The 22,601-nt window shown below is 48.2% G+C and overlaps 1 protein-coding gene across 4 annotated transcripts in view; it reads left to right on the top strand.

Moving 5' to 3' along the window:
- Positions 1 to 22,601, top strand: part of AK8 (adenylate kinase 8) — a 159,069-nt gene that overhangs the window by 32,883 nt on the left and 103,585 nt on the right. For all 4 annotated transcript variants that reach the window (XM_021927091.2, XM_021927092.2, XM_021927090.2 and 1 more), the window contains 3 exons: positions 17,624 to 17,705; positions 18,593 to 18,664; positions 19,935 to 20,135. In XM_021927091.2, coding sequence (XP_021782783.1) covers positions 17,624 to 17,705; positions 18,593 to 18,664; positions 19,935 to 20,135 — 355 coding nt within the window. The remainder of the gene's footprint in view (positions 1 to 17,623; positions 17,706 to 18,592; positions 18,665 to 19,934; positions 20,136 to 22,601) is intronic.

Below are 22,601 nucleotides of genomic sequence, written 5' to 3'. Positions count from 1 at the left end.
GTTATTAGTTGCATTACACTACATGTGATTATATTGTATTGTAAATAATATATTGACTATATGAGTATTTATAATGTGTGTTATTATTGTGATTATTTTGATGATGGTGGTAGCTGTCGTCTACACGCCTGGTTTGGCATGTTATCTGCTACGTGACATTTCAGGCGCACCTTGCACTATGCAAGAGGCTGCAATTATATTCTGGGTGACTCCCCTTGACTGGGAGTGTAGCATCGGCAGCAGGACTGTGTGCTGTGGAGTCCTTACAGTAGCCCTGCGGAGGTGGCACTATTGGCTACCCTATTTCACAGATGCAGAATCCAGGCCCTGAAGAGGTTGTGTATCTTGCTGAAGATCCCACAATTAAGTCTCAGAACTGAGATGCAAACATGGTGTTGTACTATTGGCTACTCTGTTCTTGTTTCAAAGGTTGCATCTCAAAAAGGCAGTGAGTGTTATTTTGGTGAGAGCTTCACTTCCTTAGGCCACAGTTTTCCCATCTATACAATCATGGGGTTGGACCTGAGCATGGAAATCCCTTCTAGCCTTATAGTTCTGTGATTCTGATCATGTCCACGCTGTTGTTACCTGCAGAGTAAAGAAATATCTCCTTCAATTTGTTTTAAACTTTCTTCTAACCTTCAAGGGGCATCCAGTGCCGTTTCATCTCTTCCCGCTGGAGACAGGATTTCAAGAGTAAGAGGTTAGGCTTCTAATTATGTGCTTTGGTTGTGCAAAAACAAAACAAACCCTCATCCAAAATAAACAGGCTTTCTTGCTTTTAGGGAGAAAAATGACACATATGCATATTCATTTATATGGTAATTATTATTATTTAGCTACACAGGGACTAGAATTGGTAATTTAGAGCACAAAAAGAATGCAGGGAATAGTGTTCAGGGAAAAATAACGCAATCATAACCCATCAGGATTCTGTATTAATGCAGGGGAGTGGTTTCTTTTTCTTTTTTTTTTTTTTCTTTTTTGGTCTAGTGCAATCTCTTTGAAGAATTTTTTTTTTTGAAGTGACCATCAAATGCATTAGAGAAAGAAAAATTAGCACTCTGTATTGGAACAATCAAAAGGCGTTGTTGGCTCTACCTGTTGGATACCCATTAGCCATTTGTTAGGGACAATCAAGAGAATGTGCCCGAATCTTCAGACTACCCCTGTAGGGCAAAGAAAAGGCAAGACATAAGGCAGTAAGTTCTGGAAACTTGGAGGGAAAGGCTCAGTACCAAAGAGATTCTAAATTTTACCTTGCCCATAGTCACCATTGGTGCTCCATTTTCTTTAAATTGCTAAGAATCCCTTTCCTTTATTTGGAACCTGATCCATCTCCCCGCAGCTACCCTGGTTTCTTCCCAATCCTTTCTTCACATTGCTGCTGGAAGGATGGCTTTTTAAAGAATGAATGAATTTATTTCATAACCACGATATATTCATTCCTATGGTTCCAAAGGCACCAAAGTCCCCCGTCACTCCTGTTCCTTAGCCACCCAGTTTCCTTCCCTGGAGGCAACTGACGTTCACACTTTCTTGAAAGTGCACCCTTCTGAGGATGATTTTAAACATAGAGAAACATTTGTTATTTTAAAATAAGTGTGGTTGTGACCCTCCACTGCTTCCGGGAGCCCTGTGTGTCCTGGGCCTGCCTGCGGCTCAGCTTCATCCCTGGACTTCTCTCATATACCCGTTCAGTACCCGCCACCTTTCCCCAGCTCAACCTGCACCCACCCTGCTCAGGCCTTTGTGTGCAGCTGCCAGACCCTAATTGCATTAGGCCGTTCTTGCGATGCCATAAAGAAATAACCTGAGACTGAGTAATTTATAAAGAAAAGAGGTTTAATTGGCTCACGATTCCGCAGGCTGTATGGGAAGCATTGTGCTGGCATCTGCTCAGCTTTGGGGAGGCCTTAGGAAGTTTTCCATCATGGCAGAAGGTGTAGGGGGAGCAGGCACATCACATGGCCAGAGCAGGAGCAAGATAGAGAGAGTGGGAGGGGGAGGTGCCACACACTTTTAAGCAACCAGATCTCGTGAGAACTCACTATTGTGAAGACAGCACCAAACCATGAGTTTGGTTTGGTGCCGCCATGATCCAAACACTTCCCACCAGGCTCCACATCTAACAATGGGGATTACATTTTAATGTGAGATTTGGGTGGGAACACATATCCAAACTATATCACTAAGCAACTCTCAATGATTTCCCACCCCCTTGTGTCTATGCCTATGTAATCTCCTCCCCTTGAGTGGGAGCAGGACCAGCTGAATATGGCAAAGGTGAGGGGATGTCACTCCTGTGCTACATTGCTTTATGTAAGAATGTGCTTTAGCAGACCAGAGAGAGATCCTCCTTGCTGGCATGATGAAGTATGCAGCCATGTTGGAGAAGCCCACATGACTGGTCTCTAGGAACTGCAGGGGCCTCCAGCTCCCAGCAAGTGAGAAACCAGAGCCCTCAGTCATACGGCAGCAGGGAAATGGATCCTGTCAACAATCCAGATGATCTGGGAAGAGGGTTCTCCCTCAGTCAAGCCTCCAGATGAGAACACAGCCCAGTCAACACCTTGACTGCAGCCTTTGAAACTGAATAGATGACCCAGCTGAGCTCTGCTTAGACTCCTGCCCCTTGGAAACCATGTGATAATAATTGTATTGTCTAAAGTCGCTAAGATTGTTATGCAGCAATAGAAAAGGAATACACAGTGCTCTTAACCCCACCCCTTAGCTAGAAAACTGCTCTCATTCCTCAGCCTTAGCTTCAAGTCACTTCTTCAGGGAGGCCTCCCCTAACCTTGTCCAGCCCCACATGAGGCCGACCTGCCTGTTACACGTGCTCACAGCATTCTGCTCTCCAGCTCTGCACTGTCATAGTTAGAAATGCAAGATCTTTCGTGTGGTACCTGGCACAGACTCCATGCTGGGTAAATACTTATAAGATGAATGAATGAATCAATCAATCAGTTAGTCAATCAACGAGTCAATCAGTGAATCAATGAATGCCATTTGGAGAATTCCCCAGTTCTGCACCACCATGGCAGTGAATTCCTGTCCCAACACGCTCGTGGCCCAAGGAGGGAAAGGTGTTTAAAATCCAACAGCCCTATCCAGTCATGTCCGAATGTCCTAATAATGGTTTCAACACCAGGAACGCGTCTGTCTTCAGGCTTCTCTGGGGAGATTGTTTTGGCCAGTGTGCTAGCTTTGTTTTCTGTGAATTTTGGATCCGTTTAGCAACTTCTTCCTTGTATTCTAAAATTATTTCCATCATTAGTGCTTTCACGTTTCCCGTTTGGCCTTGGACTCCTGCACCTTAAGAAAGTTCAAACGCTGCACCCTAAGGCTAGAGGTGCCCCCGTGGGAGCCCGGGTTCAAGTTTTTGAGAACCAGTCTTCCAAGCTGATGTCCTATGCCAGGAGATTTTCCTGTCTGCTCCTCCTCTATTCCTCCCATCAACTGTAACAAGAGTCAAGCACCAGGGTGCTTGATTTTAAAACATTAAATAAATGTGTAACGTGAACGTGATCACGCCTGGCGGATGAATCCCAGTTTGTCTCACCAATGTCTTTTAAAAAGCCATCTACAGAAATCATCCCACCAAAACCTCTTATGAAAAGGGAAACTGAGGCCCAGATGGATGAAGGAATTTGGTTGATGCCCCACAGGCCGGGTCAGCGTGGCATTTTACAGGCCACCATGCAGAGGCTCCTGGCTACCTGACTGGCAGGTCAGGCTTCAGCTGGACTCGGCAAGCTTGTGCCAGGCCTTATGACAAAGGCGTTTGTATGTCACCAGCACCAGACATTTAGAATATCACAGACTGGAAAATATCTGGCAAACAAAAAAAGAAATGTTTTCGCGTACGGATGCCACCCCCACGCTGCTGCAGGGGCAAAGGAAAGACTTGTGCCCAATTATGACGGCTCGTCATGTGCGGAGAATTTTATTATTTATCAAAAGGCAGGCCGGGCGCGGTGGCTCAAGCCTGTAATCCCAGCACTTTGGGAGGCCGAGACGGGCGGATCACGAGGTCAGGAGATCGAGACCATCCTGGCTAACACGGTGAAACCCCGTCTCTACTAAAAAATACAAAAAACTAGCTGGGCAAGGTGGCGGGCGCCTGTAGTCCCAGCTACTCGGGAGGCTGAGGCAGGAGAATGGCGTAAACCCAGGAGGCGGAGCTTGCAGTGAGCTGAGATCCGGCCACTGCACTCCAGCCTGGGCGGCAGAGCGAGACTCTGTCTCAAAAAAAAAAAAAAAAAAAAAAAAAAAAAAAAAAAAAAAAAAAACGCAGAGGCCTTCCCGCACCGGGAATGTGATTTTTATGGGCTGCACACGTGGCTCGTGTTCATATCTGCTGGCCTGAGCCGTCCCTCAAATATCTGGGCTGGCAGACAGCAGCGAGGGACACTCAGACAGGGACTGGTGTGGACAGCCTGCTCGGGCCGCAGTGCTTTTCTGCGTAGAGTGCCCTGTAATTCATAGACAAGCAGCATGGCCTTAGGTGCTGTGGCGCATGTCCTGAAGTAACAGCTGTCTCGCTGTCTCTGATTAAATGAGACGATCCAAGCATAGCAGTTAGCACCGTGCCAGGCCCGGAGGTCCACTTGGAGTTAAGATGCTTTTTACATGCCAGATGACCTGGGTGAAGGCCATTTGAGGATCCCTTATGAGTAGAAGTCCACTGCTTCTTCATACCTGGCTTTGTGTTAGACAACAGTCCTGGACACTTTCTGGATAGGTTTATGATCTACCAGCAACATCACAGTGTACTTTTTTTTTGGAGGTATCTCGGCTCACTGCAAACTCCGCCTCCTGGGTTCAAGTGATTCTCCCACCTCAGCCTCCCAAGTAGCTGGGATTGCAGGTGTGTGCCACCACAACTGGCTAATTTTTGTATTTTTAGTAGAGACGGGGTTTCACCATGTTGACCAGGCTGGTCTCGATTTCCTGACCTCAGGTGACCCACCTGCCTCAGCCACCCAGATTCCTGGGATTACAGGCGTGAGCCACCGCGCCTGGCCTGTGGTACACTTTTGAAACCACAACTCAAGTGAGTTCTATTACATCCCCACACCTGGGTGGATGAGAGTGAGCAGACTTTTCAGTGTAGTGCCTGAGGAAAAAAAATCAATGAAATTTCGCAGCCAGCTGCAGCCTGCCTTCCTCATGCCTGTTCACTTGCCTTGGTTTGTGTGTGTGTGTGTGTGTGTGTGTGTGTGTGTTTGTGTATGCGCGCGCGCACGTGTGTGTGTGTGTGTGTGTGTGTGTTTCCACTTGGGATTGAGTCCCACCACTCTGGAGGTTAGGAATGGTTCGAAAGGTTGCCAAGCGCGAGTGTAATGCAGGAAGCCAAGCATGTGGGATGCTTGGTTCACTCCTTTGGAAATGGAGCTGGGCCGTGAGGGAAGGACCTTCAGTGTGACTGCAGCAGGAATTTGCTTTCTTGATGCTTGCTTTGGTTTGAATGTTCGTCCCCTCCAAAACTCATGTTGAACTTTAATCCCCAATGTGGCAGCATTGAGAGTCACAGTACTGCCTTTAAGAGGTGATTGGGGCCGGGCTCAGTGGCTCACGCCTGTAATCCCAGCACTGTGGGAGGCCGAGGCAGGCAGATCACCTGAGATCAGGAGTTCGAGACCAGCCTGAGCAACATGGCGAAACCCCATCTCTACTAAAAATAAAAAAATTAGCCGGGCGTGCTGGTGGGCACCTGTAATCTCAGCTACTTGGGAGGCTGAGGCAAGAAGTTGGCTTGAACCTGAGAGGCAGAGGTTGCAGTGAGCCAAGATCGCGCCACTGCGCTCCAGCCTGGGTGACAGAGCAAGGCTCCATCCCCCTTGCAAAAAAAAATGTTTTCTTTACAATTTACACAGTTTCAGTATTCTGTCATAAGCAGCAAAAAATGGACTAAGACAGTGCTCAACTGGTGGGCGGTGCCTCCTCAGTCTGCATTCTGTTCACAGCGTCTCCTCTTTCTTCTTCCTTAACTGTGAGGCTCACAGCCCCTGCGGAGTCAAAGCCACACTGTGACTAACAAAAGCTAGGCCCGCTGCATCCTCCCCGGTGCTGCTGAGCAGGAGCCTGCGGAGGGATGCTGCCCCCATCTGCATCCCGCTAATGCATTCTAGACATCGCCTCTTATTCCCCAGCACCTCTTCGAGAAGTCTTCCTTATTCTCTCATCAAAAGCAAAGGAAGGAAACATGGAGCCTGTCCACCAGGACCCATGAGCAGTTAAATGGGATATGAACAAGTCTCTGCTTCAGTGTGTTAAAGGAATGTTACCTTGCCCCATGACTCATTGAGCCTGTGATCATGTTACAGTAAAGACAAGGAAGAAGGACAATGAAGGCCCGAGTTAAGCCCAGACACAGTTGGTAAAGAGCAGAAATGGTCCATCAAGATAAGGGTACACATCGGCCGGACGTGGTGGCTCACGCCTGTAATCCCAGCTGTGGGAGGCCTAGGTAGGTGGATCTTTTGAGGTCAGGAGTTCGAGACCAGCCTGGCCAACATGGTGAAACCCTATGTCTAGTAAAAATACAAAAATTAGCCAGGTGTGGTGGCAGGCGCCTGTAATCCTACTACTCAGGAGGCTGAGGCAGGAGAATCACTTGAACCTGGGAGGCGGAGGTTGCAATGAGCCGAGATCACGCCACTGCACTCTCCATCTAGGTGACAGATGGAGACTCGATCTCAACAAAAAAATAAAAAATAAGGTACACAAAATGCTCAGCTAGCATTTCCTGGCACCTGATATGTGCCAAATACCACGTCACACTGTGATGCATTTTCCCATTGAAACGGCACGACTGTCCTATGATGTTTTTCAACAGCCAAGACTTCTGGGGCACCTGCTGTGCACCAGCAAATGTTCTAGGTGGCTCAAAACAGAGGGCTGGCAGGAGCAGGCAGGTTCCTAGAGCTGCTGTCATTCTACAGATGAGGCCGTAGCACAGGAGCCCCACCCACTGACCCAAAGGAAGGATAAATACATAACCTAAAAGAAAAACTGACCTTCTCGAAATGCATCAGGTTCCAAATGTCTGCTTCTGCATTATCTTCCTCCTGGAGCTACAGAAAGAATGCCATCATCAGATGCAACACTTGGACCGTTCTGTTGAACTTGACCATGTCCGCAGATCCCTGGAGTCAGGTCTCTGATGCACGTGGGAGGCGAGTTCAGGCCCTCAGCCCTCAAAGTGACTGCACCAGCTGGGGGTGTTTTCTTTACTGTACACAAAATGCAAACTTCTTTTCTGTGTTCCCAGGTTGACTCCTCTTAGAGCTCATGTAATATCATGGAAACTTGGTTCTTTCACTATAAGTGGGGAGAGGATGTAGCACACTTTTGACTGTGGAACCAAACGTTTAGAATTTACATGTTGGATTTCTATAGTCTTTGTTTCCTCCTCTTTGGTCATAGATTTATGCTTCCCTGCCCATAACATGAGTCAGTATTTTATAGTGGAAACGGTAACGGAGTGGAGGAGCTAGATGCTGGTCCATAGAACCACCAGCTGTTTGTTTTATTTCTCCTTGTGGTGTCATTGGGCTGGCATTAATTACACCGCTTTCATCCCACTGACAGTAGGAACACAGGATTTTCTTGCCATTGTTTTGACACTCACGGGTTTATAGATGTCACTTGCCTCCTCCAAGGAGTGTGGTTTTATTGATCCACAGCTCTGCTGAGGCCGTAACTGTGTGTTCCTCAAATACAGATACAGTTAGGTTTGCAGAGGATTGGAAGGGGAGGTCTGAGTTCCACTCAGGAAACTTATGGCCCGCATCACAGTGAGGCAGGGCTTCTGAGGGCTTGGTGAGGTGCCGGGCAGAGCACAGTGATCAGTGATCACATCCCCCACACCCCCTTATTTGTGGGTGTTTCTGTAAGAGACCCTGATGCTGAGGCTGTGGTTGGTTGGTTGGTGTGATGCGGGCTTGTTAAGGGCATGTGTTGACCACGTGTCTGTATACAGTGCCACAGCACTCCATGTGGAGAGGAACGCGTGTTCCGATACGCTCTGTGGGTGCGTGATGCCTCAGATGATCCCTCTCACTGCAGTAGAAGAGGAAAAATAGATGATCAGATGCAGGACAGGGCCTGAGGTTTGAGCAGACGCAAGTGGACCTTGGAGCAGGAGAGAGTATTGGAGAGGCATGGAGATGCTGGGAACGGGACTGGACCCAGAAGCACCGACCACATCACTCTTCTCTTCGCAGGCTGAGCAGAGAGTCAGAGGTGCCAGGCCTGCTCGAGAGCTAGCAGGGCATCCACCAGCAGAAGGGCAGAGCAGAAGGGGGCCAACTCCACATTCTTCCATTCTTTTTTTTTTTTTGAGCCCAGTCTAGCTCTGCCGCCCAGGCTGGAGTGCAGTGGCGGATCTCAGCTCACTACTGAAAGCTCCGTACCTCCCAGGTTCGCCATTCTCCTGCCTCAGCCTCCCGAGTAGCTGGGACTACAGGCGTGCACCACCACACCCAGCTAATTTTTGTATTTTTAGTAGAGATGGGGTTTCACCATGTTGGCCAGGATGGTCTCGATCTCTTGACCTCATGATCCGCCTGCCTCAGCCTCCCAAAGTGCTGGGATTATAGGCGTGAACCACCGTGCCTGGCCCATTCTCCCATTCTTAGGCTGAGTTTGGTCTGTTTTTCAAATGAGTTGTCAACTATGAATAGCCTGTGTATGCCAGGAGACATTTATTAAGCACCTACTGTCTGCCAGACATTGTACCACCACTTTAGGTACATCGTTGCATGTAACCCTAAACACTATGAAGTGCAGACACTATTTTCATCATTCCTGTTATACAGATAAGGAAACAGTCACATGGGTAGAGGATGAGCAAACTCCCTTCAGGGAGGGCCGCTGGCCGAGTGATGGCAAATGGCGTGAGCCCACCTTGGGGCGAATCCACTGTAGCTGTCAACTCACTAGACCCCCGCATTCTAATTGAAATGTGTCTGTCCCAGCTGGGTGTGGTGGCGCACCTGTAATCCCAGCACTTTAGGAGGCCGAGGCAGGAGGATGATTTGAGGCCAGGAGTTTGAGAGCAGCCTGGGCAATATAGCGAGACCCCAGTTTCAAAAAACGAGAAATGTGTCTGCCCCAAGTCCTCCTTAATTAAAGATCTTCCTTCAGTTCATATCTGGAATGCCATTTGCTCCTATTTTCCCGAGATTTGCCTTTTCAAACAATTTTTTTATATTAAGTTCTACAAACTTAAGTGGGACTCTTTGGAAGTAGGTAGAGAAAAAGGTCGTTTACCTTTCTCAAAATTATAATGATAAGATTAGTTAACTTTGGGTCATTTCTTTGTTGCCAGGCACTACACTTGTTTTGTTGTTTGTTTTTTCAGAGATGGGGTCCATTCTGTCACCCAGGCTGGATGGAGTGCTGTGGCACAATTATAGCTCCCTGCAGCCTCGAACTCCTGGACTCAAGTGATCCTTCCACCTCAGCCTCCCGAGTAGCTGGGACTACAGGTGCATGTCACTGTGCTCGGCTAACTTTTTTTTTTTTTTTGAGATCGAGTTTTGCTCTTGTTGCTGGAGTGCAATGGCACGATCCCAGCTCACCACAACCTCCACCTCCCAGGTTCAAGCAATTCTCCTGCCTCAGCCTCCCGAGTAGCTGGGATTACAGTCATGCGCCACCATGCCCAGCTAATTTTGTATTTTTAGTAGACACGGGGTTTCTCCATGTTGATCAGGCTGGTCTCGAACTCTCAGCCTCAGGTGATCCGCCCACCTTGGCCTCCTAAAGGGCAGGGGTTATAGGCGTGAGCCACCGCACCTGGCCTAATTTTTTACTTTTTTTGTAGAAGTGGGGTCTCACTGTGTTGTCCAGGCTAGTCTAGAACTCCTGGCCTCAAGCAGTCTTCCCACCTTGGCCTCCTAAAGTGCTCTTAATGGGTATGAGCCACAGTGCCTGGCCTGTTTGTTTATAATCCTCGTTTAATTATTTCATCAACAGTGAGCTAGATTTTGATTATTCCCATTGTGCAGAGGAGAGTGAGGCCAGAGGGGATGAAGTGACTGGTTGAAAGTCACATGCTGGCTGTGGCACAGGTCATCTGGTTCCAAAGCCACTGCTTTCCGCTATCACAATAAACGGATCCTTTCCAGGGCTAATCTTGTTTCTAGAGAGGTGGGTCTACATCACAGACATGGTCTAAAGTGTTTGAGGGGAAAGGGCCCTGGGTGCTGGGTTATCCATGTCCGTTACTTTCATCTAAAGCACATTATGTCTGACCTGGAGAGCTAAATGTGAACCTCCAAAGTGAGTTATCTCTGCAGGGGGCTGTCTTGGGGCCGTCCCAGCCTCAGAGCTGGGGTAGCTGCTCCATCTGGGGACAGAACAATTTGTTCTTCAAACTGTGTCTCCTTCCATGGAGTGGCTTCAGGGGCACCATAGACATTTGATATGAATTTGATTTAATTGTTTTAAAACTATTTAGGAACTAGTAAAAAGCCTCTTGAGGTCGGGCGCGGTGGCTCATGCCTGTAATCCCAGCACCTGGGGCAGCGGAGGCGGGCGGATCATGAGATCAGGAGATCAAGACCATCCTGGCTAACACGGTGAAACCCCGTCTCTACTAAAAAATACAAAACGTTAGCCGGGCATGGTGGCACGTGCCTGTAGTCCCCGCTACTCGGGAGGCTGAGGCAGGAGAATCACTTGAACCTGGGAGGAGAAGGTCGCAGTGAGCCGAGATCATGCCATTGCACTCCAGCAGCCTGGGCGACAGAGTGAGACTCAGTCAAAAAAAAAAAAAAAAAAGGCATCTCTTGAATGCCTGCATTTGGGCTTTACCAGGTTTTCATACCCTAGAGATCACTGGCCTGTAGGCTACGCATCTAGGAGTAATGATCTCCCCGCATCTGCACGTTGGTATACAAACACCACGCATGTATCATTGATTATCAAGGGTGGAATTCAACACTGTTGTTTAGAAAAATCACTCCTGCATATTTCAGCGTTGTAAGAGCATAATCACTGTTAGGCTGTGCCCAGAAAAAGGTCAGGCAAAGCCCTGGGCACACCTCACCTCGCCCAGGTGGGGAATCAGAGCAAGTTGAGGGGTAACGGGGTCCTGCTACAGTCATACACGTGGAATGTGGAATACTAACATTCCGTGTTCAATGCATTCCATGTTCAGTGCTAACAGGGGGCACATGTTGTTTGGGATTCAACTTTGAGATAAAAATTCTTGCTAGTCATCTTTCAGGTGAGTTGAATATGGAAGGCATCCTAGGGTTCTATGGCAGGCTAAGGTTTTTATGTTTTTGTATAAACCAAAGTAACTGCTACTGTGTTACCAAAGTTACTGCTACTGTGTTACCAAAGTTACTGCTACATAGTAAGTAATCACTGTCCCAAACTGGAACTTTTAAGATGCATTTCCTTCCTGGCTGACAGAGTCTCCCTCCTCTACGTGGGGGAACCACGCGGTATTTCATTAGGCAACGTTGGGCTTTCGGTGCCTCTTGTGAGGCTTGCCCTGGTTCAGACTTGGAGCTGAGCAAAACTGATTTATTGAGTGCAAGTCTTCAGCCTCAGCTTGCCTCCTTGGGACTGCAGAGATTGAGCATGCGGCTCCAGGGAATGCCTGCGGTGGAGTCTGCAGTCGGAGCTGGGAGCCAGATCAGGGGCAGGACTGGGGGAAGCACCCAGGGGAGCCCCACGCTCTGGTCCTGGGAGGAGAGGGGAGGAGCAGAAAGGCAACGCATCAAACAGGCAGAGGCCCAGAGGGCAACAGAGCCTTCCCATGTGAAGTTGCTAATTGCGCTTTAATAATAGTCAGGAGGGCAAAAGAGGCCAGTGTTCGCACAAAGCCGGACGGCTCGTACCGCATCAGGCCGCGCTCTGTTGGGCCTCGCCAAGTTCCCCAGGCTGGCTGGCTTCTTTTCTTTCCTTTTTTTTTCATCTGTGACATCTGCTCAGTGCTTGTCCCTCCTGTGATACCATACCCCTCGCAGCTGTGCAGACCTCCAGCTCTGCACTGGTGCCTGGAGTGCCCTGAGCATACGGCCTTTTTGATGTGTGATAAAACAGAACCGAGCCACGGGGGTATGGTGAGCGAAGGCATCAGAATATCAATTAACCTGCTCTGAACAAAGCTGCAGCTCAGAGTGGAATAGACATTTCACTGAAGTGTCAGGAAGATGGATAATGTATTCTAATTAGGGATTGACTGATACCTCCACATCCAGCTACTCCTGGACGTGAGACCCGCGAACCTCGAAATGCAGGCTTATTGGGAATGTCTTAATGTCCCCTCGTGGCAGTTGTCGGGTGCTATTTACTGATTTATGACTTCTTGCTTTGCCAGAATTTGCAGCCATTAAAGTCCTCCCAGCCAAAATTGCTGCTTCCCTGTGAACGTGCAGCCCATTTTGCAGCTGGGCAAATAACGCCTTAGCAAGAGCTCTGGGAAAGATCTTTTCTCAGCACCCAGCCTGCAGCTTTCATCATGAGGATGCCGTAGGATAGACCCGCCTTCCACAGAGGTTTGGTCAAGGCGCCCTCCCTTCCAGGTGGACCAGTGTGGACCAGTGTGGGCTGGCACAGGGAGGAAGAGCCTCCACGGCTGCCTTCTCCGTACGGTGGGGGGCGGCTCTAATGGGGCCTGGGTGCTGCTCGAGGGCTTCCTCGGGGACCTTGTTTCTTAGTCCCCAGGTGATCGTACCATTTCCCCAACTCAGAAAGAGCAGACCTGGAGAGCTGGTGGCCTAGGGCTCACTCCAGAGCCCCCCACCTTCTTCCTTGTAGATTTTCACATCTGCACCAGAATGACACTCCAGTGAGGCCAGGCTAATTAGGGAGATGTTCCTCATTTTGCTGCACTTTTCCTGTGTAATTGGAAGTCCCGCTTTCTCCAGTGAAAAGTCAGTGAGAGCTGTTCCCCTGAATAGTTCTAAAAGCTTTGGACCACATACTGATACCTGCTGCAAATTTGTGGGCGAGATTATAATGATTGCTCAGTAATGCAATATTAAAAGCAGAGGCCTTTCTCAGTGCCGAGCAAAGACGGAGTTCCAACCTTCCAGCTTCAAAAAGGGACTCAAAACAGAATTACCAGCCCTTGTACTAGCAGCAGCAATCAATGGGCTCCCAATTCCTTCCCGTCCAAATAAAGGAAAAATAAGGGGGTATGAATTTAGCTAAAGTTCAGAAAATGTTGGTTCGGCTTCCAGAACTGCAAGGAAGCTCTCAGACGCTCCGTCTCCTGGTTCTGCTGGTGTTGCTCATGTCTGTAGATGTTTGCTGTTTCCAGGAGCTGCAGCCCGGCGCTTGGCTGGCTCTAACAAGGACTTGAGGGAGCAAAACGCTGTTAAAAATTTTTTTTTTTTGCACTTTTGCTTCATTAGTTCTAGAAACCAGGGGTTCTGTGGCTGTGAGTCTTCCTGTATAATTCAAGAAATTAATGAAAGCTTGCTGGATTTTTCCGACAGTCTTTAGGCTGCAAATTTGTTTAGCTTTTTTTTTTTTTAACTGTCAGTGGAGGCTACTGGAACCTAAATATTTTAATATTGAAGAAAGGCAGGCTTTTTTTTTTTTTTTTTTTTTTTTTTTCCAGAGACAAGGTCTCACTCTGTCACCCAGGCTGGAGTGCAATGGCATGATTATAGCTCACTGCAGCCTCAAATTCCTGGGCTAAGGGGATCTTTCTGCCTCAGCCTCCCAAGTAGCTGGGACTATAGGTGTGCGCCAACACGCCTGGCTAATTTTTAAAAATCTTTTTTGGTAGAGTGGGGGTCTCACTATGTTGTTGCCCAGGCTGGTTTGAAATTCCTGGCCTCAAGCAATCCTCCTGCCTTGGCTTCCTAAAGTGCTGGGATTTCAGGCGTGAGCCACTGCACCCAGACCACCTTTTGGTTTGTTTGTAAAGGAAGACATCTCTTACTATCGCCCACACTGTGTCTGTCAATCAGGTGGTGTGGACATGAGGGACCTGGAGGCTGAGTCCGTCCATGTCAGTCCATCCTCTGACCTTAGAGCAACTGAGTCTCATAATGGCTGAGAGGGAGGGCTTTACAGCAAGTGGGGGCTCCCAGTTTTGACTCCCAGTTGCCGGACCCCACTACCTGCAAAATGGAGACTTGAAGCAATTCACTGCTTTCTTTCAGTCTCTTCCAAAGCTCACTTTACTAATGTACCTGGACATCAAGTCTAAAGCATTAGACTGTGTGTGTGTGTGTGTGTGTGTGTGTGTGTGTGTGTGTCTAACTCTAAACTCATGGGACTTGAAAGGACTTTAGAAATTGTTTAATGTGAACATTGCTGAGGGACATAAAAAAGCAACTTAAGCAAATGAGACGATAATGTGTTGCTTGATAGTGTAAAAATGTCAATTTGTCGTGAATTGATCTACACATTTAATGTTGTTCCAAAATCCTAGTGGAATTTCTATTTGGGAACTTGACAAAATATTTTTAATGTTTACCTGAAAGATCTTGCTTTGAAAAAAAAGAAAAAAGAAGGGAAAGTTTATTTTACTAGACATTATGAGAACCTATAAAACAACAACAATTTAAACAGTTAAATAAAAAGAATTTAACAGGCCGGGCGCGGTGGCTCAAGCCTGTAATCCCAGCACTTTGGGAGGCCAAGACAGGTGGATCACGAGGTCAGGAGATCGAGACCATCCTGGCTAACCCAGTGAAACCCCGTCTCTACTAAAAAATACAAAAAACTAGCTGGGCGAGGTGGCGGGCGCCTGTAATCCCAGCTACTCGGGAGGCTGAGGCAGGAGAATGGCCTAAACCCGGGGGGGGGGACCTGGAGGGGGGCGGAAACCCGCCCACTGCACTCCAACCCCGGCGACAGAGCGAGACTCCGTCTAAAAAAAAAAAAAAAAAAGAATTTAACAATTTACAGGCAGAAAGAGGCCAGAGCCAATGTTGTTATCAGCATTTAGACTCTGATAAAAGTGTCCTCAGAGAGGAAAAGATGGACTGTATTGGGGGTGAGTTTGGAACAAGTGGTGAGCCACAGGGAAACAGATTACATCACAGCCCCATATCATTCGCAAACTGAAATGTGGCCCTATTACACGGATCATTACTATTTACAAGTAAAGAGTAAAAACACAAGAATGCAATTTAAAGGCAAGTGAATATGTATCAGCTTTTGCAGTGGGGAGGGTGTTTTTATGCATCCACACAATGCCAGAATCTAAAGAGGAAAGCAGTGATTGATTTGGCCACAAACTGGTGTGTGAAAAGCAACACCACACACAAAATGAAAAGGCTGCAAGACAAACTGCTGAAAATGTTGGCAATGTAGTTTGCCTCAAAGGGTTTGTGGTAGTGTTTGCCAAAATCCAAAATGGGGTAACGTTCTTAATATGTAAAGAGCTCTTGTCAATAAATAAAAGGATGAAACCCCCAGGGGAAAGCAGATAGATGACGCGAATAGACATTTTGGAAAAGAAAAAAAATCCAAATAGCTAATAAACATATGGAAAAAATACTGAACCTCATTAATGATCAAAGAAATGTAAATTAAAGCAGCAGTGGTATACTGTATTTTGCTGGACAGATTTTTTTCCCCTAGATAATGCCCAACTTTGGCAGAGATGCAAGGAAACAGATGCTTTGCCATTGGATTCATAAACTGGTGGGTCATTTTGTAAAGCGATGTGGCAAAATGTATCAAAAGTCATAAAAGAAGGTGTCAACTTTTAGAAATTTATCTGAGGATGTTTGCTAGGCATCCAGATGCATATACAACATTGTTTACAATGGTGGAAAACTGGAATCAAACTGAACAATATGAGCAACAATATGGGATCAGTTACCATCAGGTCAGTTCATGCAATACCAGGCAGCTGTGAAAACTTCTGTGCAGGGAGCACTTTGCAACATGGGAAAACGTTCATGAAATGTTTTTGCTAGAAAGTAACAGATTACCAAATAGTATGTACGGTGTGATTCCCTCCCCACAACCCCCACCCGCCAGGAACAAAGGTATCTGCACTTGCTGCTTGGAAGGAGATACACCAGAATGTTGACAGTGGCTTGTTTGGGTCTCAGGTGTTACCAGTGACTTATTATTTCAGCTTTTCAGTATTTTCCACACAGTGTACAATGATTGTATATTACTTTCACAATTGGATTTAAAGAGTTAGTAAAGGCCGGGCACAGTGGCTCACGCCAGTAACGCGAGCACTTTGGGAGGCTGAGGCCGGAGCATTGCTCGAGCCCAGGAGTTCGAGACCAGCCTAGGCAATGTAGCAAGACTCTGTCTCTATAAATAAATAGTAAAAATAAACCTGTAAACCAGTTCCCTAGCTGTACCAAGAGGGGGCTGATGCGTGAGGAATTTCAGTCCTTTAAGAAGGTAGCTGCAGAGCAGAAACCGGAATCATCATCCAGGGTTTGTTTTTAAGAAAAGTGGGTGTTACTGCAGATATATGGGGCAGAAAATAAAAACAAAAGCGGGGTTTTCACCCTGGTCTCAGGAATCTCTCCGAAACTCTCTTTAGGAAATTATCCAAAATGTGGAAAGCGCTAGATGCACAAAGATGTTCGTCGAGGTATTATTTATGATAGTAGACACTGCTCGCAGTTGAAATGTGCATTCATGGGCGTAGTTAAGTTGCTGTGTACATTCTCTTGGTGGGACATTGCACAGCCGTTGATAATGGGGACAATGAGGAGCCGTGCAGATGTGAAGAGATGCTTGTGGTTGCTATTGTGTGGTGGAAAAAATCAAGACGTAGGCCGGGCATGGTGGCTCACGCTTGTAATCCAGCACTTTGGGAGGCCAAGGCAGGCAGATCACCTGAAGTCAAGAGTTTGAGACCAGCCTGGCTAACATGGTGAAACTCCGTTTCTACGAAAAATACAAAAAATTAGCCGTGATGGCACACGCCTGTAATCCCAGCTACTTGGGAGGCTGAGGCAGGAGAATTGCTTGAACCTGGGAGGCGGAGGTTGAAGTGAGCTGAGATCATGCCATTGCACTACAGCTTGGGCAACAAGAGTGAAACTCCGTATCAAAAAAAAAAAAAAATCGATGTAAAATATATATGTTATGATTATAGCCACCAACATACGATTCAGAAGGGAATATAATAATATATTACAAAGTAGGGTTTTTTGTTCATTTGTTTGTTTTGTTGTTGTTGTTGTTGTTATTGTTGCTGTGGTTTTTGAGACAGAGTCTTGCTCTGTCGCCCAGGCCAGAGTGCAGTGGCGCAATCTCGGCTCACTGCAAGCTCTACCTCCTGGGTTCACGCCATTCTCCTGCCTCAGCCTCCTGAGTAGCTGGGACTACAGGCACCCGCCACCACGCCTGGCTAATTTTTTGTATTTTTAGTAGAGACGGGGTTTCATTGTGTTAACCAGGATGGTCTCGATCTCCTGACCTTGTGATCCGCCCACCTCGGCCTCCCAAAGTGCTGGGATTACAGGCGTGAGCCACCGTGCCTGGCCACAAACTAGTTTTTAAAGGGTGAGGTAGCTATCAGAAACATTTATGTATTTTTTTGTCTTAAAAGTTCTAGTCTTTCTATAAAGCTATTATGTTCCTTTTAAAATAATTCCAAAAAAATCTAAAAGTCAACACAGATGAGCACCTCTCTGAATCCTCTGTCTAGGGCTGGATTCTGGATGGTATCCCCGAGACGCGTGAGCAGGCCCTGAGGATCCAGACCCTGGGGATCACTCCCAGACACGTCAGTGAGTAGCTCCCAAGGGTCCCCCACCTGCCACAGCTGCAGCCCCAAGGGGTAGCCAGTGAGCGCCCCGCTCATGCTGCCTGCTCCCGACCTCAGCCCAGGCACTGTCCGAGACCCAGCAAGGAAGAGGACAGGACAGCTGAATTTTTCACAGAGCTAACTATATTCAGGGCTGGTTCTTAAGAAAAGTGGGGTTTTGCGGCCGGGCGCGGTGGCTCAAGCCTGTAATCCCAGCACTTTGGGAGGCCGAGACGGGTGGATCACGAGGTCAGGAGATCGAGACCATCCTGGCTGACACGGTGAAACCCCGTCTCTACTAAAAAAATACAAAAAAAAAAAAACCAAAAAACTAGCCGGGCGAGGTGGCGGGCGCCTGTAGTCCCAGCTACTCGGGAGGCTGAGGCAGGAGAATGGCGTGAACCCGGGAGGCGTAGCTTGCAGTGAGCTGAGATCCGGCCACTGCACTCCAGCCTGGGCGACAGAGCGAGACTCCGTCTCAAAAAAAAAAGAAAAGTGGGGTTTTGCTTTCAGCCTGGTGATTCTTTGTCCCAGGAAGGAAATCAACTAGAATGCTATGCAGGCGTTCAGTGCACGCAGAGATGCCCATCATGGCGTTATCTGTGACGAGGGAAGTTGCTAACAGGCAGAACTTTCAGTCATGGGCCTGGCTCTGTTCCGAGGTTACACTCTGTCCCGATGTTACGCTCTTTGTGTTTGGGTGCGAGAAGACCTTTCTCTTAGGAATTCATGGGGATGGGAGATGATTGTTGTTTTAATGTCATTATACAGAAAAACAAAAAACCTGAAGCAAGTATTGGTCCGTGCTATTCATATGTGTGGCACCCGCTGCCTGATATGCCTGCTTTTCTCCTTTTCTTCTCTGTCCAGTCGTGCTGAGTGCTCCAGACACGGTCCTGATCGAGAGAAACCTGGGGAAGAGAATCGACCCTCAAACTGGAGGTATGGCTATGGCCACCCCCACCCAGCCCCATGGGGTTTCAGAGACCCTGGTGGTGACAGCCCGCCTACCATTTCCCCAGCTCGCATTCTGCTCTGGGCACCCACAGAGGGACACAAGGAAAGCTGCCACAGGCTGGGCTCTGAGCTGGAAGACACTGGCAGGGGTACATTCTGGTAGATGAGGAAAGGGAGGCCCGTTTAGGTTAAAGGAGGAGACTTTCTTGTGGCAGAACCAGAGTACAGTGTAGGGGGTCATGCGGGGCACCTGGGCTTGGGGCCCACACAGGAGCCAGGGGACGTGTCTGCCTCTCCCTGGGACAAATTATGTACTCCCTGGCACCCCTTGTTCTTTGGTATGCATACAGAAGAGAGAGGCATGAGCATTACCTGGGAGAATTGGCAGGTGCTGCAGGGGACAGGGCCCTTGAACTGGGCCTTGAAGACCAGGCAGTTCAGCAAGGGGCTGGCGGGAGGATGGGGGGAGGCGGGACTGCCCTTGATGGTCCGGGAGATAGACCTGGGTTTGTGGATCCCTAGCTCTGCCCCTTTCTGGTTGTAGACATGGGATACCTGAGGTTCAGTTTTCTTATCTGTACATGGGGATGAAAATGCCAACCTAGGGCAGGGCACGGTGGCTCAAGCCTGTAATCCCAGCACTTTGGGAGGCCAAGACGGGTGGATCACGAGGTCAGGAGATCGAGACCATCCTGGCTAACACGGTGAAACCCTGTCTCTGCTAAAAAATACAAAAAACTAGTTGGGCAAGGTGGCGGGCGCCTGTAGTCCCAGCTACTCCGGAGGCTGAGGCAGGAGAATGGCATAAACCTGGGAGGCGGAGCTTGCAGTGAGCTAAGATCCGGCCACTGCACTCCAGCCTGGGCAACAGAGCAAGACTCTGTCTCAAAAAAAAAAAAAAAAAAAAAAAAAAGAGAAAATACCAACCTAATGAGTGATGTGATGGCTCTGAGGATGAAATGGGAGTCTGCAGGTAGGTGCCTGTCAAGAGTGCCTGGCACAGAGTAAGTGCTCAGAAGTTCACGGCAGCCCTTGCCCTGGGCCCTGTTCTTGTATTGTAACAAGAACAGTAGTTAAGAGCAGGCTCAGAGTCGCTGGAAGTGTTGGTGTTGAATGACAGTGTCCTGCCGCGGTCAGCCACACCCCAGGAATTTGCAGGGCCTGGCCTCCAGGACAGCAAGCACCCCAGCCAGCACAGCAGCACCCACAGGGCCCCTGCATGGCCATTTCTAACTGTGCACCTCTCTCCTTGCAGAGATTTATCACACCACCTTTGACTGGCCACCCGAATCTGAAATCCAGAACCGTCTGATGGTGCCAGAGGATATCTCAGAGCTGGAGACGGCTCAGAAACTGCTGGAGTATCATAGGAACATCGTCAGGGTCATTCCCTCCTACCCCAAAATCCTCAAAGTCATCAGTGCTGACCAGCCATGTGTGGACGTCTTCTACCAGGGTAAACACAAGCAGGCAGCCCCACCCTGGACAGGCGGCCAAGGGCCGGGCTCACTGTGCCCTCTACCACTTTGTCCCTTACTCTGGGAGTGGCCAGTGTCTGTGACATGCCTGGGACCCGGGGAGTCAAGTCATAGATGACCCAGGTTCCCTGCCCAGAAACGCATGTGTGCAGAGCCCCTGAGGGCACCCCACTTGGAGACCCTGGGCTAATGTCCCACACTCAGACGTGGTCACATCTCTGGCCCACAGCAGATTTGGTGGTGATGGGGTTGGGAGGAGGAGAGGTGAGGAATGGGGTGGGAGGGACATGGTAGCAAGAAGTTTGAGCCTGACCTTGAGGGAGAGGAAAGAAGAAATATATAAAGATTAAGACAAAAACAAAACCACCACCACCACCACACACAACACAACAAAACACACACACACACACAACACAGGTGATATGCTTCATTTAGGATGGAGATACATGGCCCCGCGCCTGGCACTGCTTTGCCGTCCACAGCAATGGCTCATGTTCCCAGCAGCTCAGGAGCCACTGCAGGCGGCCTGTGCGAGGTCGGGGAAAGGCTGAGCTGGGCAACGTGTTCAAATCTCAGCCCCGACGCAGCCCAGCTGTGCAGCCTTCAGCAATTCTCCTAACTCCTCGGAGCCCTAGTTTTGACATCCCTAAAATAGGAACAAAACTTGTGCCCTCCTCCCAGGCGTAGGTGAGGATTAAACGGGATTCTCCAAATCATGTGTCCACAGCCACAAGCCCAGTTCTGGTGCAGAGGAAAGCCTCAATAAACATCAGACGCCATAGCTCCTATCATTGTTCAACACCCTGTCCAGAAAGGCAAGGGCAAGGTGGAATAATTCTATCCCCGAACAGCTGTATTATCATTTTCAAAAGTCTTGCTGAGCTTCAGTCATCTGAAAGCCCCGTTATCCCCTTCCACGCAGTGTCGGGTAAATGAAGCGTTTACGACGCAGGGAACATCACAGATATTTAAGACACTTGACAGTTTACAAAGTCCTTTTTTTCATATATTCTCTCAAATCTCTCCAAGAAGAGTTCTGTTTTGCTGGGGAGGTGGTTTTGAGCTCCCTCAAGCCCTTCCCTGCTGACTCTCCCAGCACCCTCTCCTGCCGGTAGACTCGGTGCATAAACCTCATTGCCACGCTGAGCTCGGAGATGCGATGTTTGCCGGCGTGGGTTGAACAGCCTCGCCTTCTGAAGGGGGCAGTCAGCCAACGGGTGGGTTAGTAGAAAGTGTCGCTACTTAAAGAAGAAATGCCAGGCTTATGAGGGCTTATAATTTTCCAGTGATTTTGCATCTCGGAAGGGTCTTTAGTAACAAACACTGCACTCTTAAGATAAACAACCACAACATTTGTCTTATGCCATGATTCTGAATTTACACATTAATTACTTCCAAATTACTTAATTAAATTTAAAAGTTCATATGATCATTCATAAAGAATTCATGCCTGGAATTGTAAATAAAAATGTGAGTGTCTGAATATTAATTATTATTAATTAATAATGCAGAGAGATAAATTGAAAATTGGAATGCAAAATTCTCTCTGTGTTGTTTTTTTAATCTCTCTGCAGTGCACCCAGCAACCACATATTTTTAAAAAGAATAATTAGATGTTGAGACTGTCTGGGGGATCATTACTTCTAATTAACTTAGTTATTTACTGTAAATTAAGCATCATTTGTAAGCAGGCTGCTTTGCCTGTAGTATTTGTGCTTTTCAGATGCACGGGATTATGGAAGGTCTGAGAAGAAAGAGAGCCTCGCCTGAGTAGCTTCCTTTGGGCTTCTCTCAGTGGAGGAATGGTACCCATGGCGGGAGGTTTGGGAGAGTTGCCCCAGCTCTGCCAAGTCTCCATCTAATTGGCTCATCTGTAAAATGGGACGTGAATAACGCAGCCCTCAGGGGATTGTTGGGTCAAACAAACGAGATGGTGCCTGTGGAGTATTTGTCGTAGCAATTAGTACATGCCATCGATGATGCTGATCACAACCTGGAAAAAAGTCCATTCTAACTCCTCTGTGCCTTCCAAAAAGAGAGGACTGTTCTTCTCTAATGACCCTTCCAATTTAAAAGTCCTGCAAAGATTTGAGAGGTCAGGGTTTTCACAATGAACATACCCCAGCGGTTCACAGTCGGGGGCAGTTTTGCCCCCGCCGCACCCCCGGGGACATTTGGCAATGTCTGTAAAGGTTTTTTTGTGCTTGCAGTTGTGCTACTGGCACCCAGTGGGTAGAGGCCAGGAACGCTTCTCAACATCCTGCGGTGCCCAGAACGGCCCCGCAACAAAGAATCTTCTGGCCCCAAATGGCGGTAGTGCTGAGGATGAGGAATCTGTCTGGTTCTTGGGTGGCATGTTCCTGAAGGAAGCATGATGGCCTGGCCCCTCAACCAGCACAGAATCCACTGCAAGGCACATTGGCAAAGGCAGACTGGCAGGAAGT

This window comes from Papio anubis, chromosome 13 (genome assembly GCF_008728515.1).
Source record: "Papio anubis isolate 15944 chromosome 13, Panubis1.0, whole genome shotgun sequence".
In the NCBI taxonomy this organism is placed as follows: domain Eukaryota; kingdom Metazoa; phylum Chordata; class Mammalia; order Primates; family Cercopithecidae; genus Papio; species Papio anubis.
The sequence above is the reverse complement of the archived record's forward strand: the minus strand, read 5'-3'. Positions and strand labels throughout refer to the sequence as shown.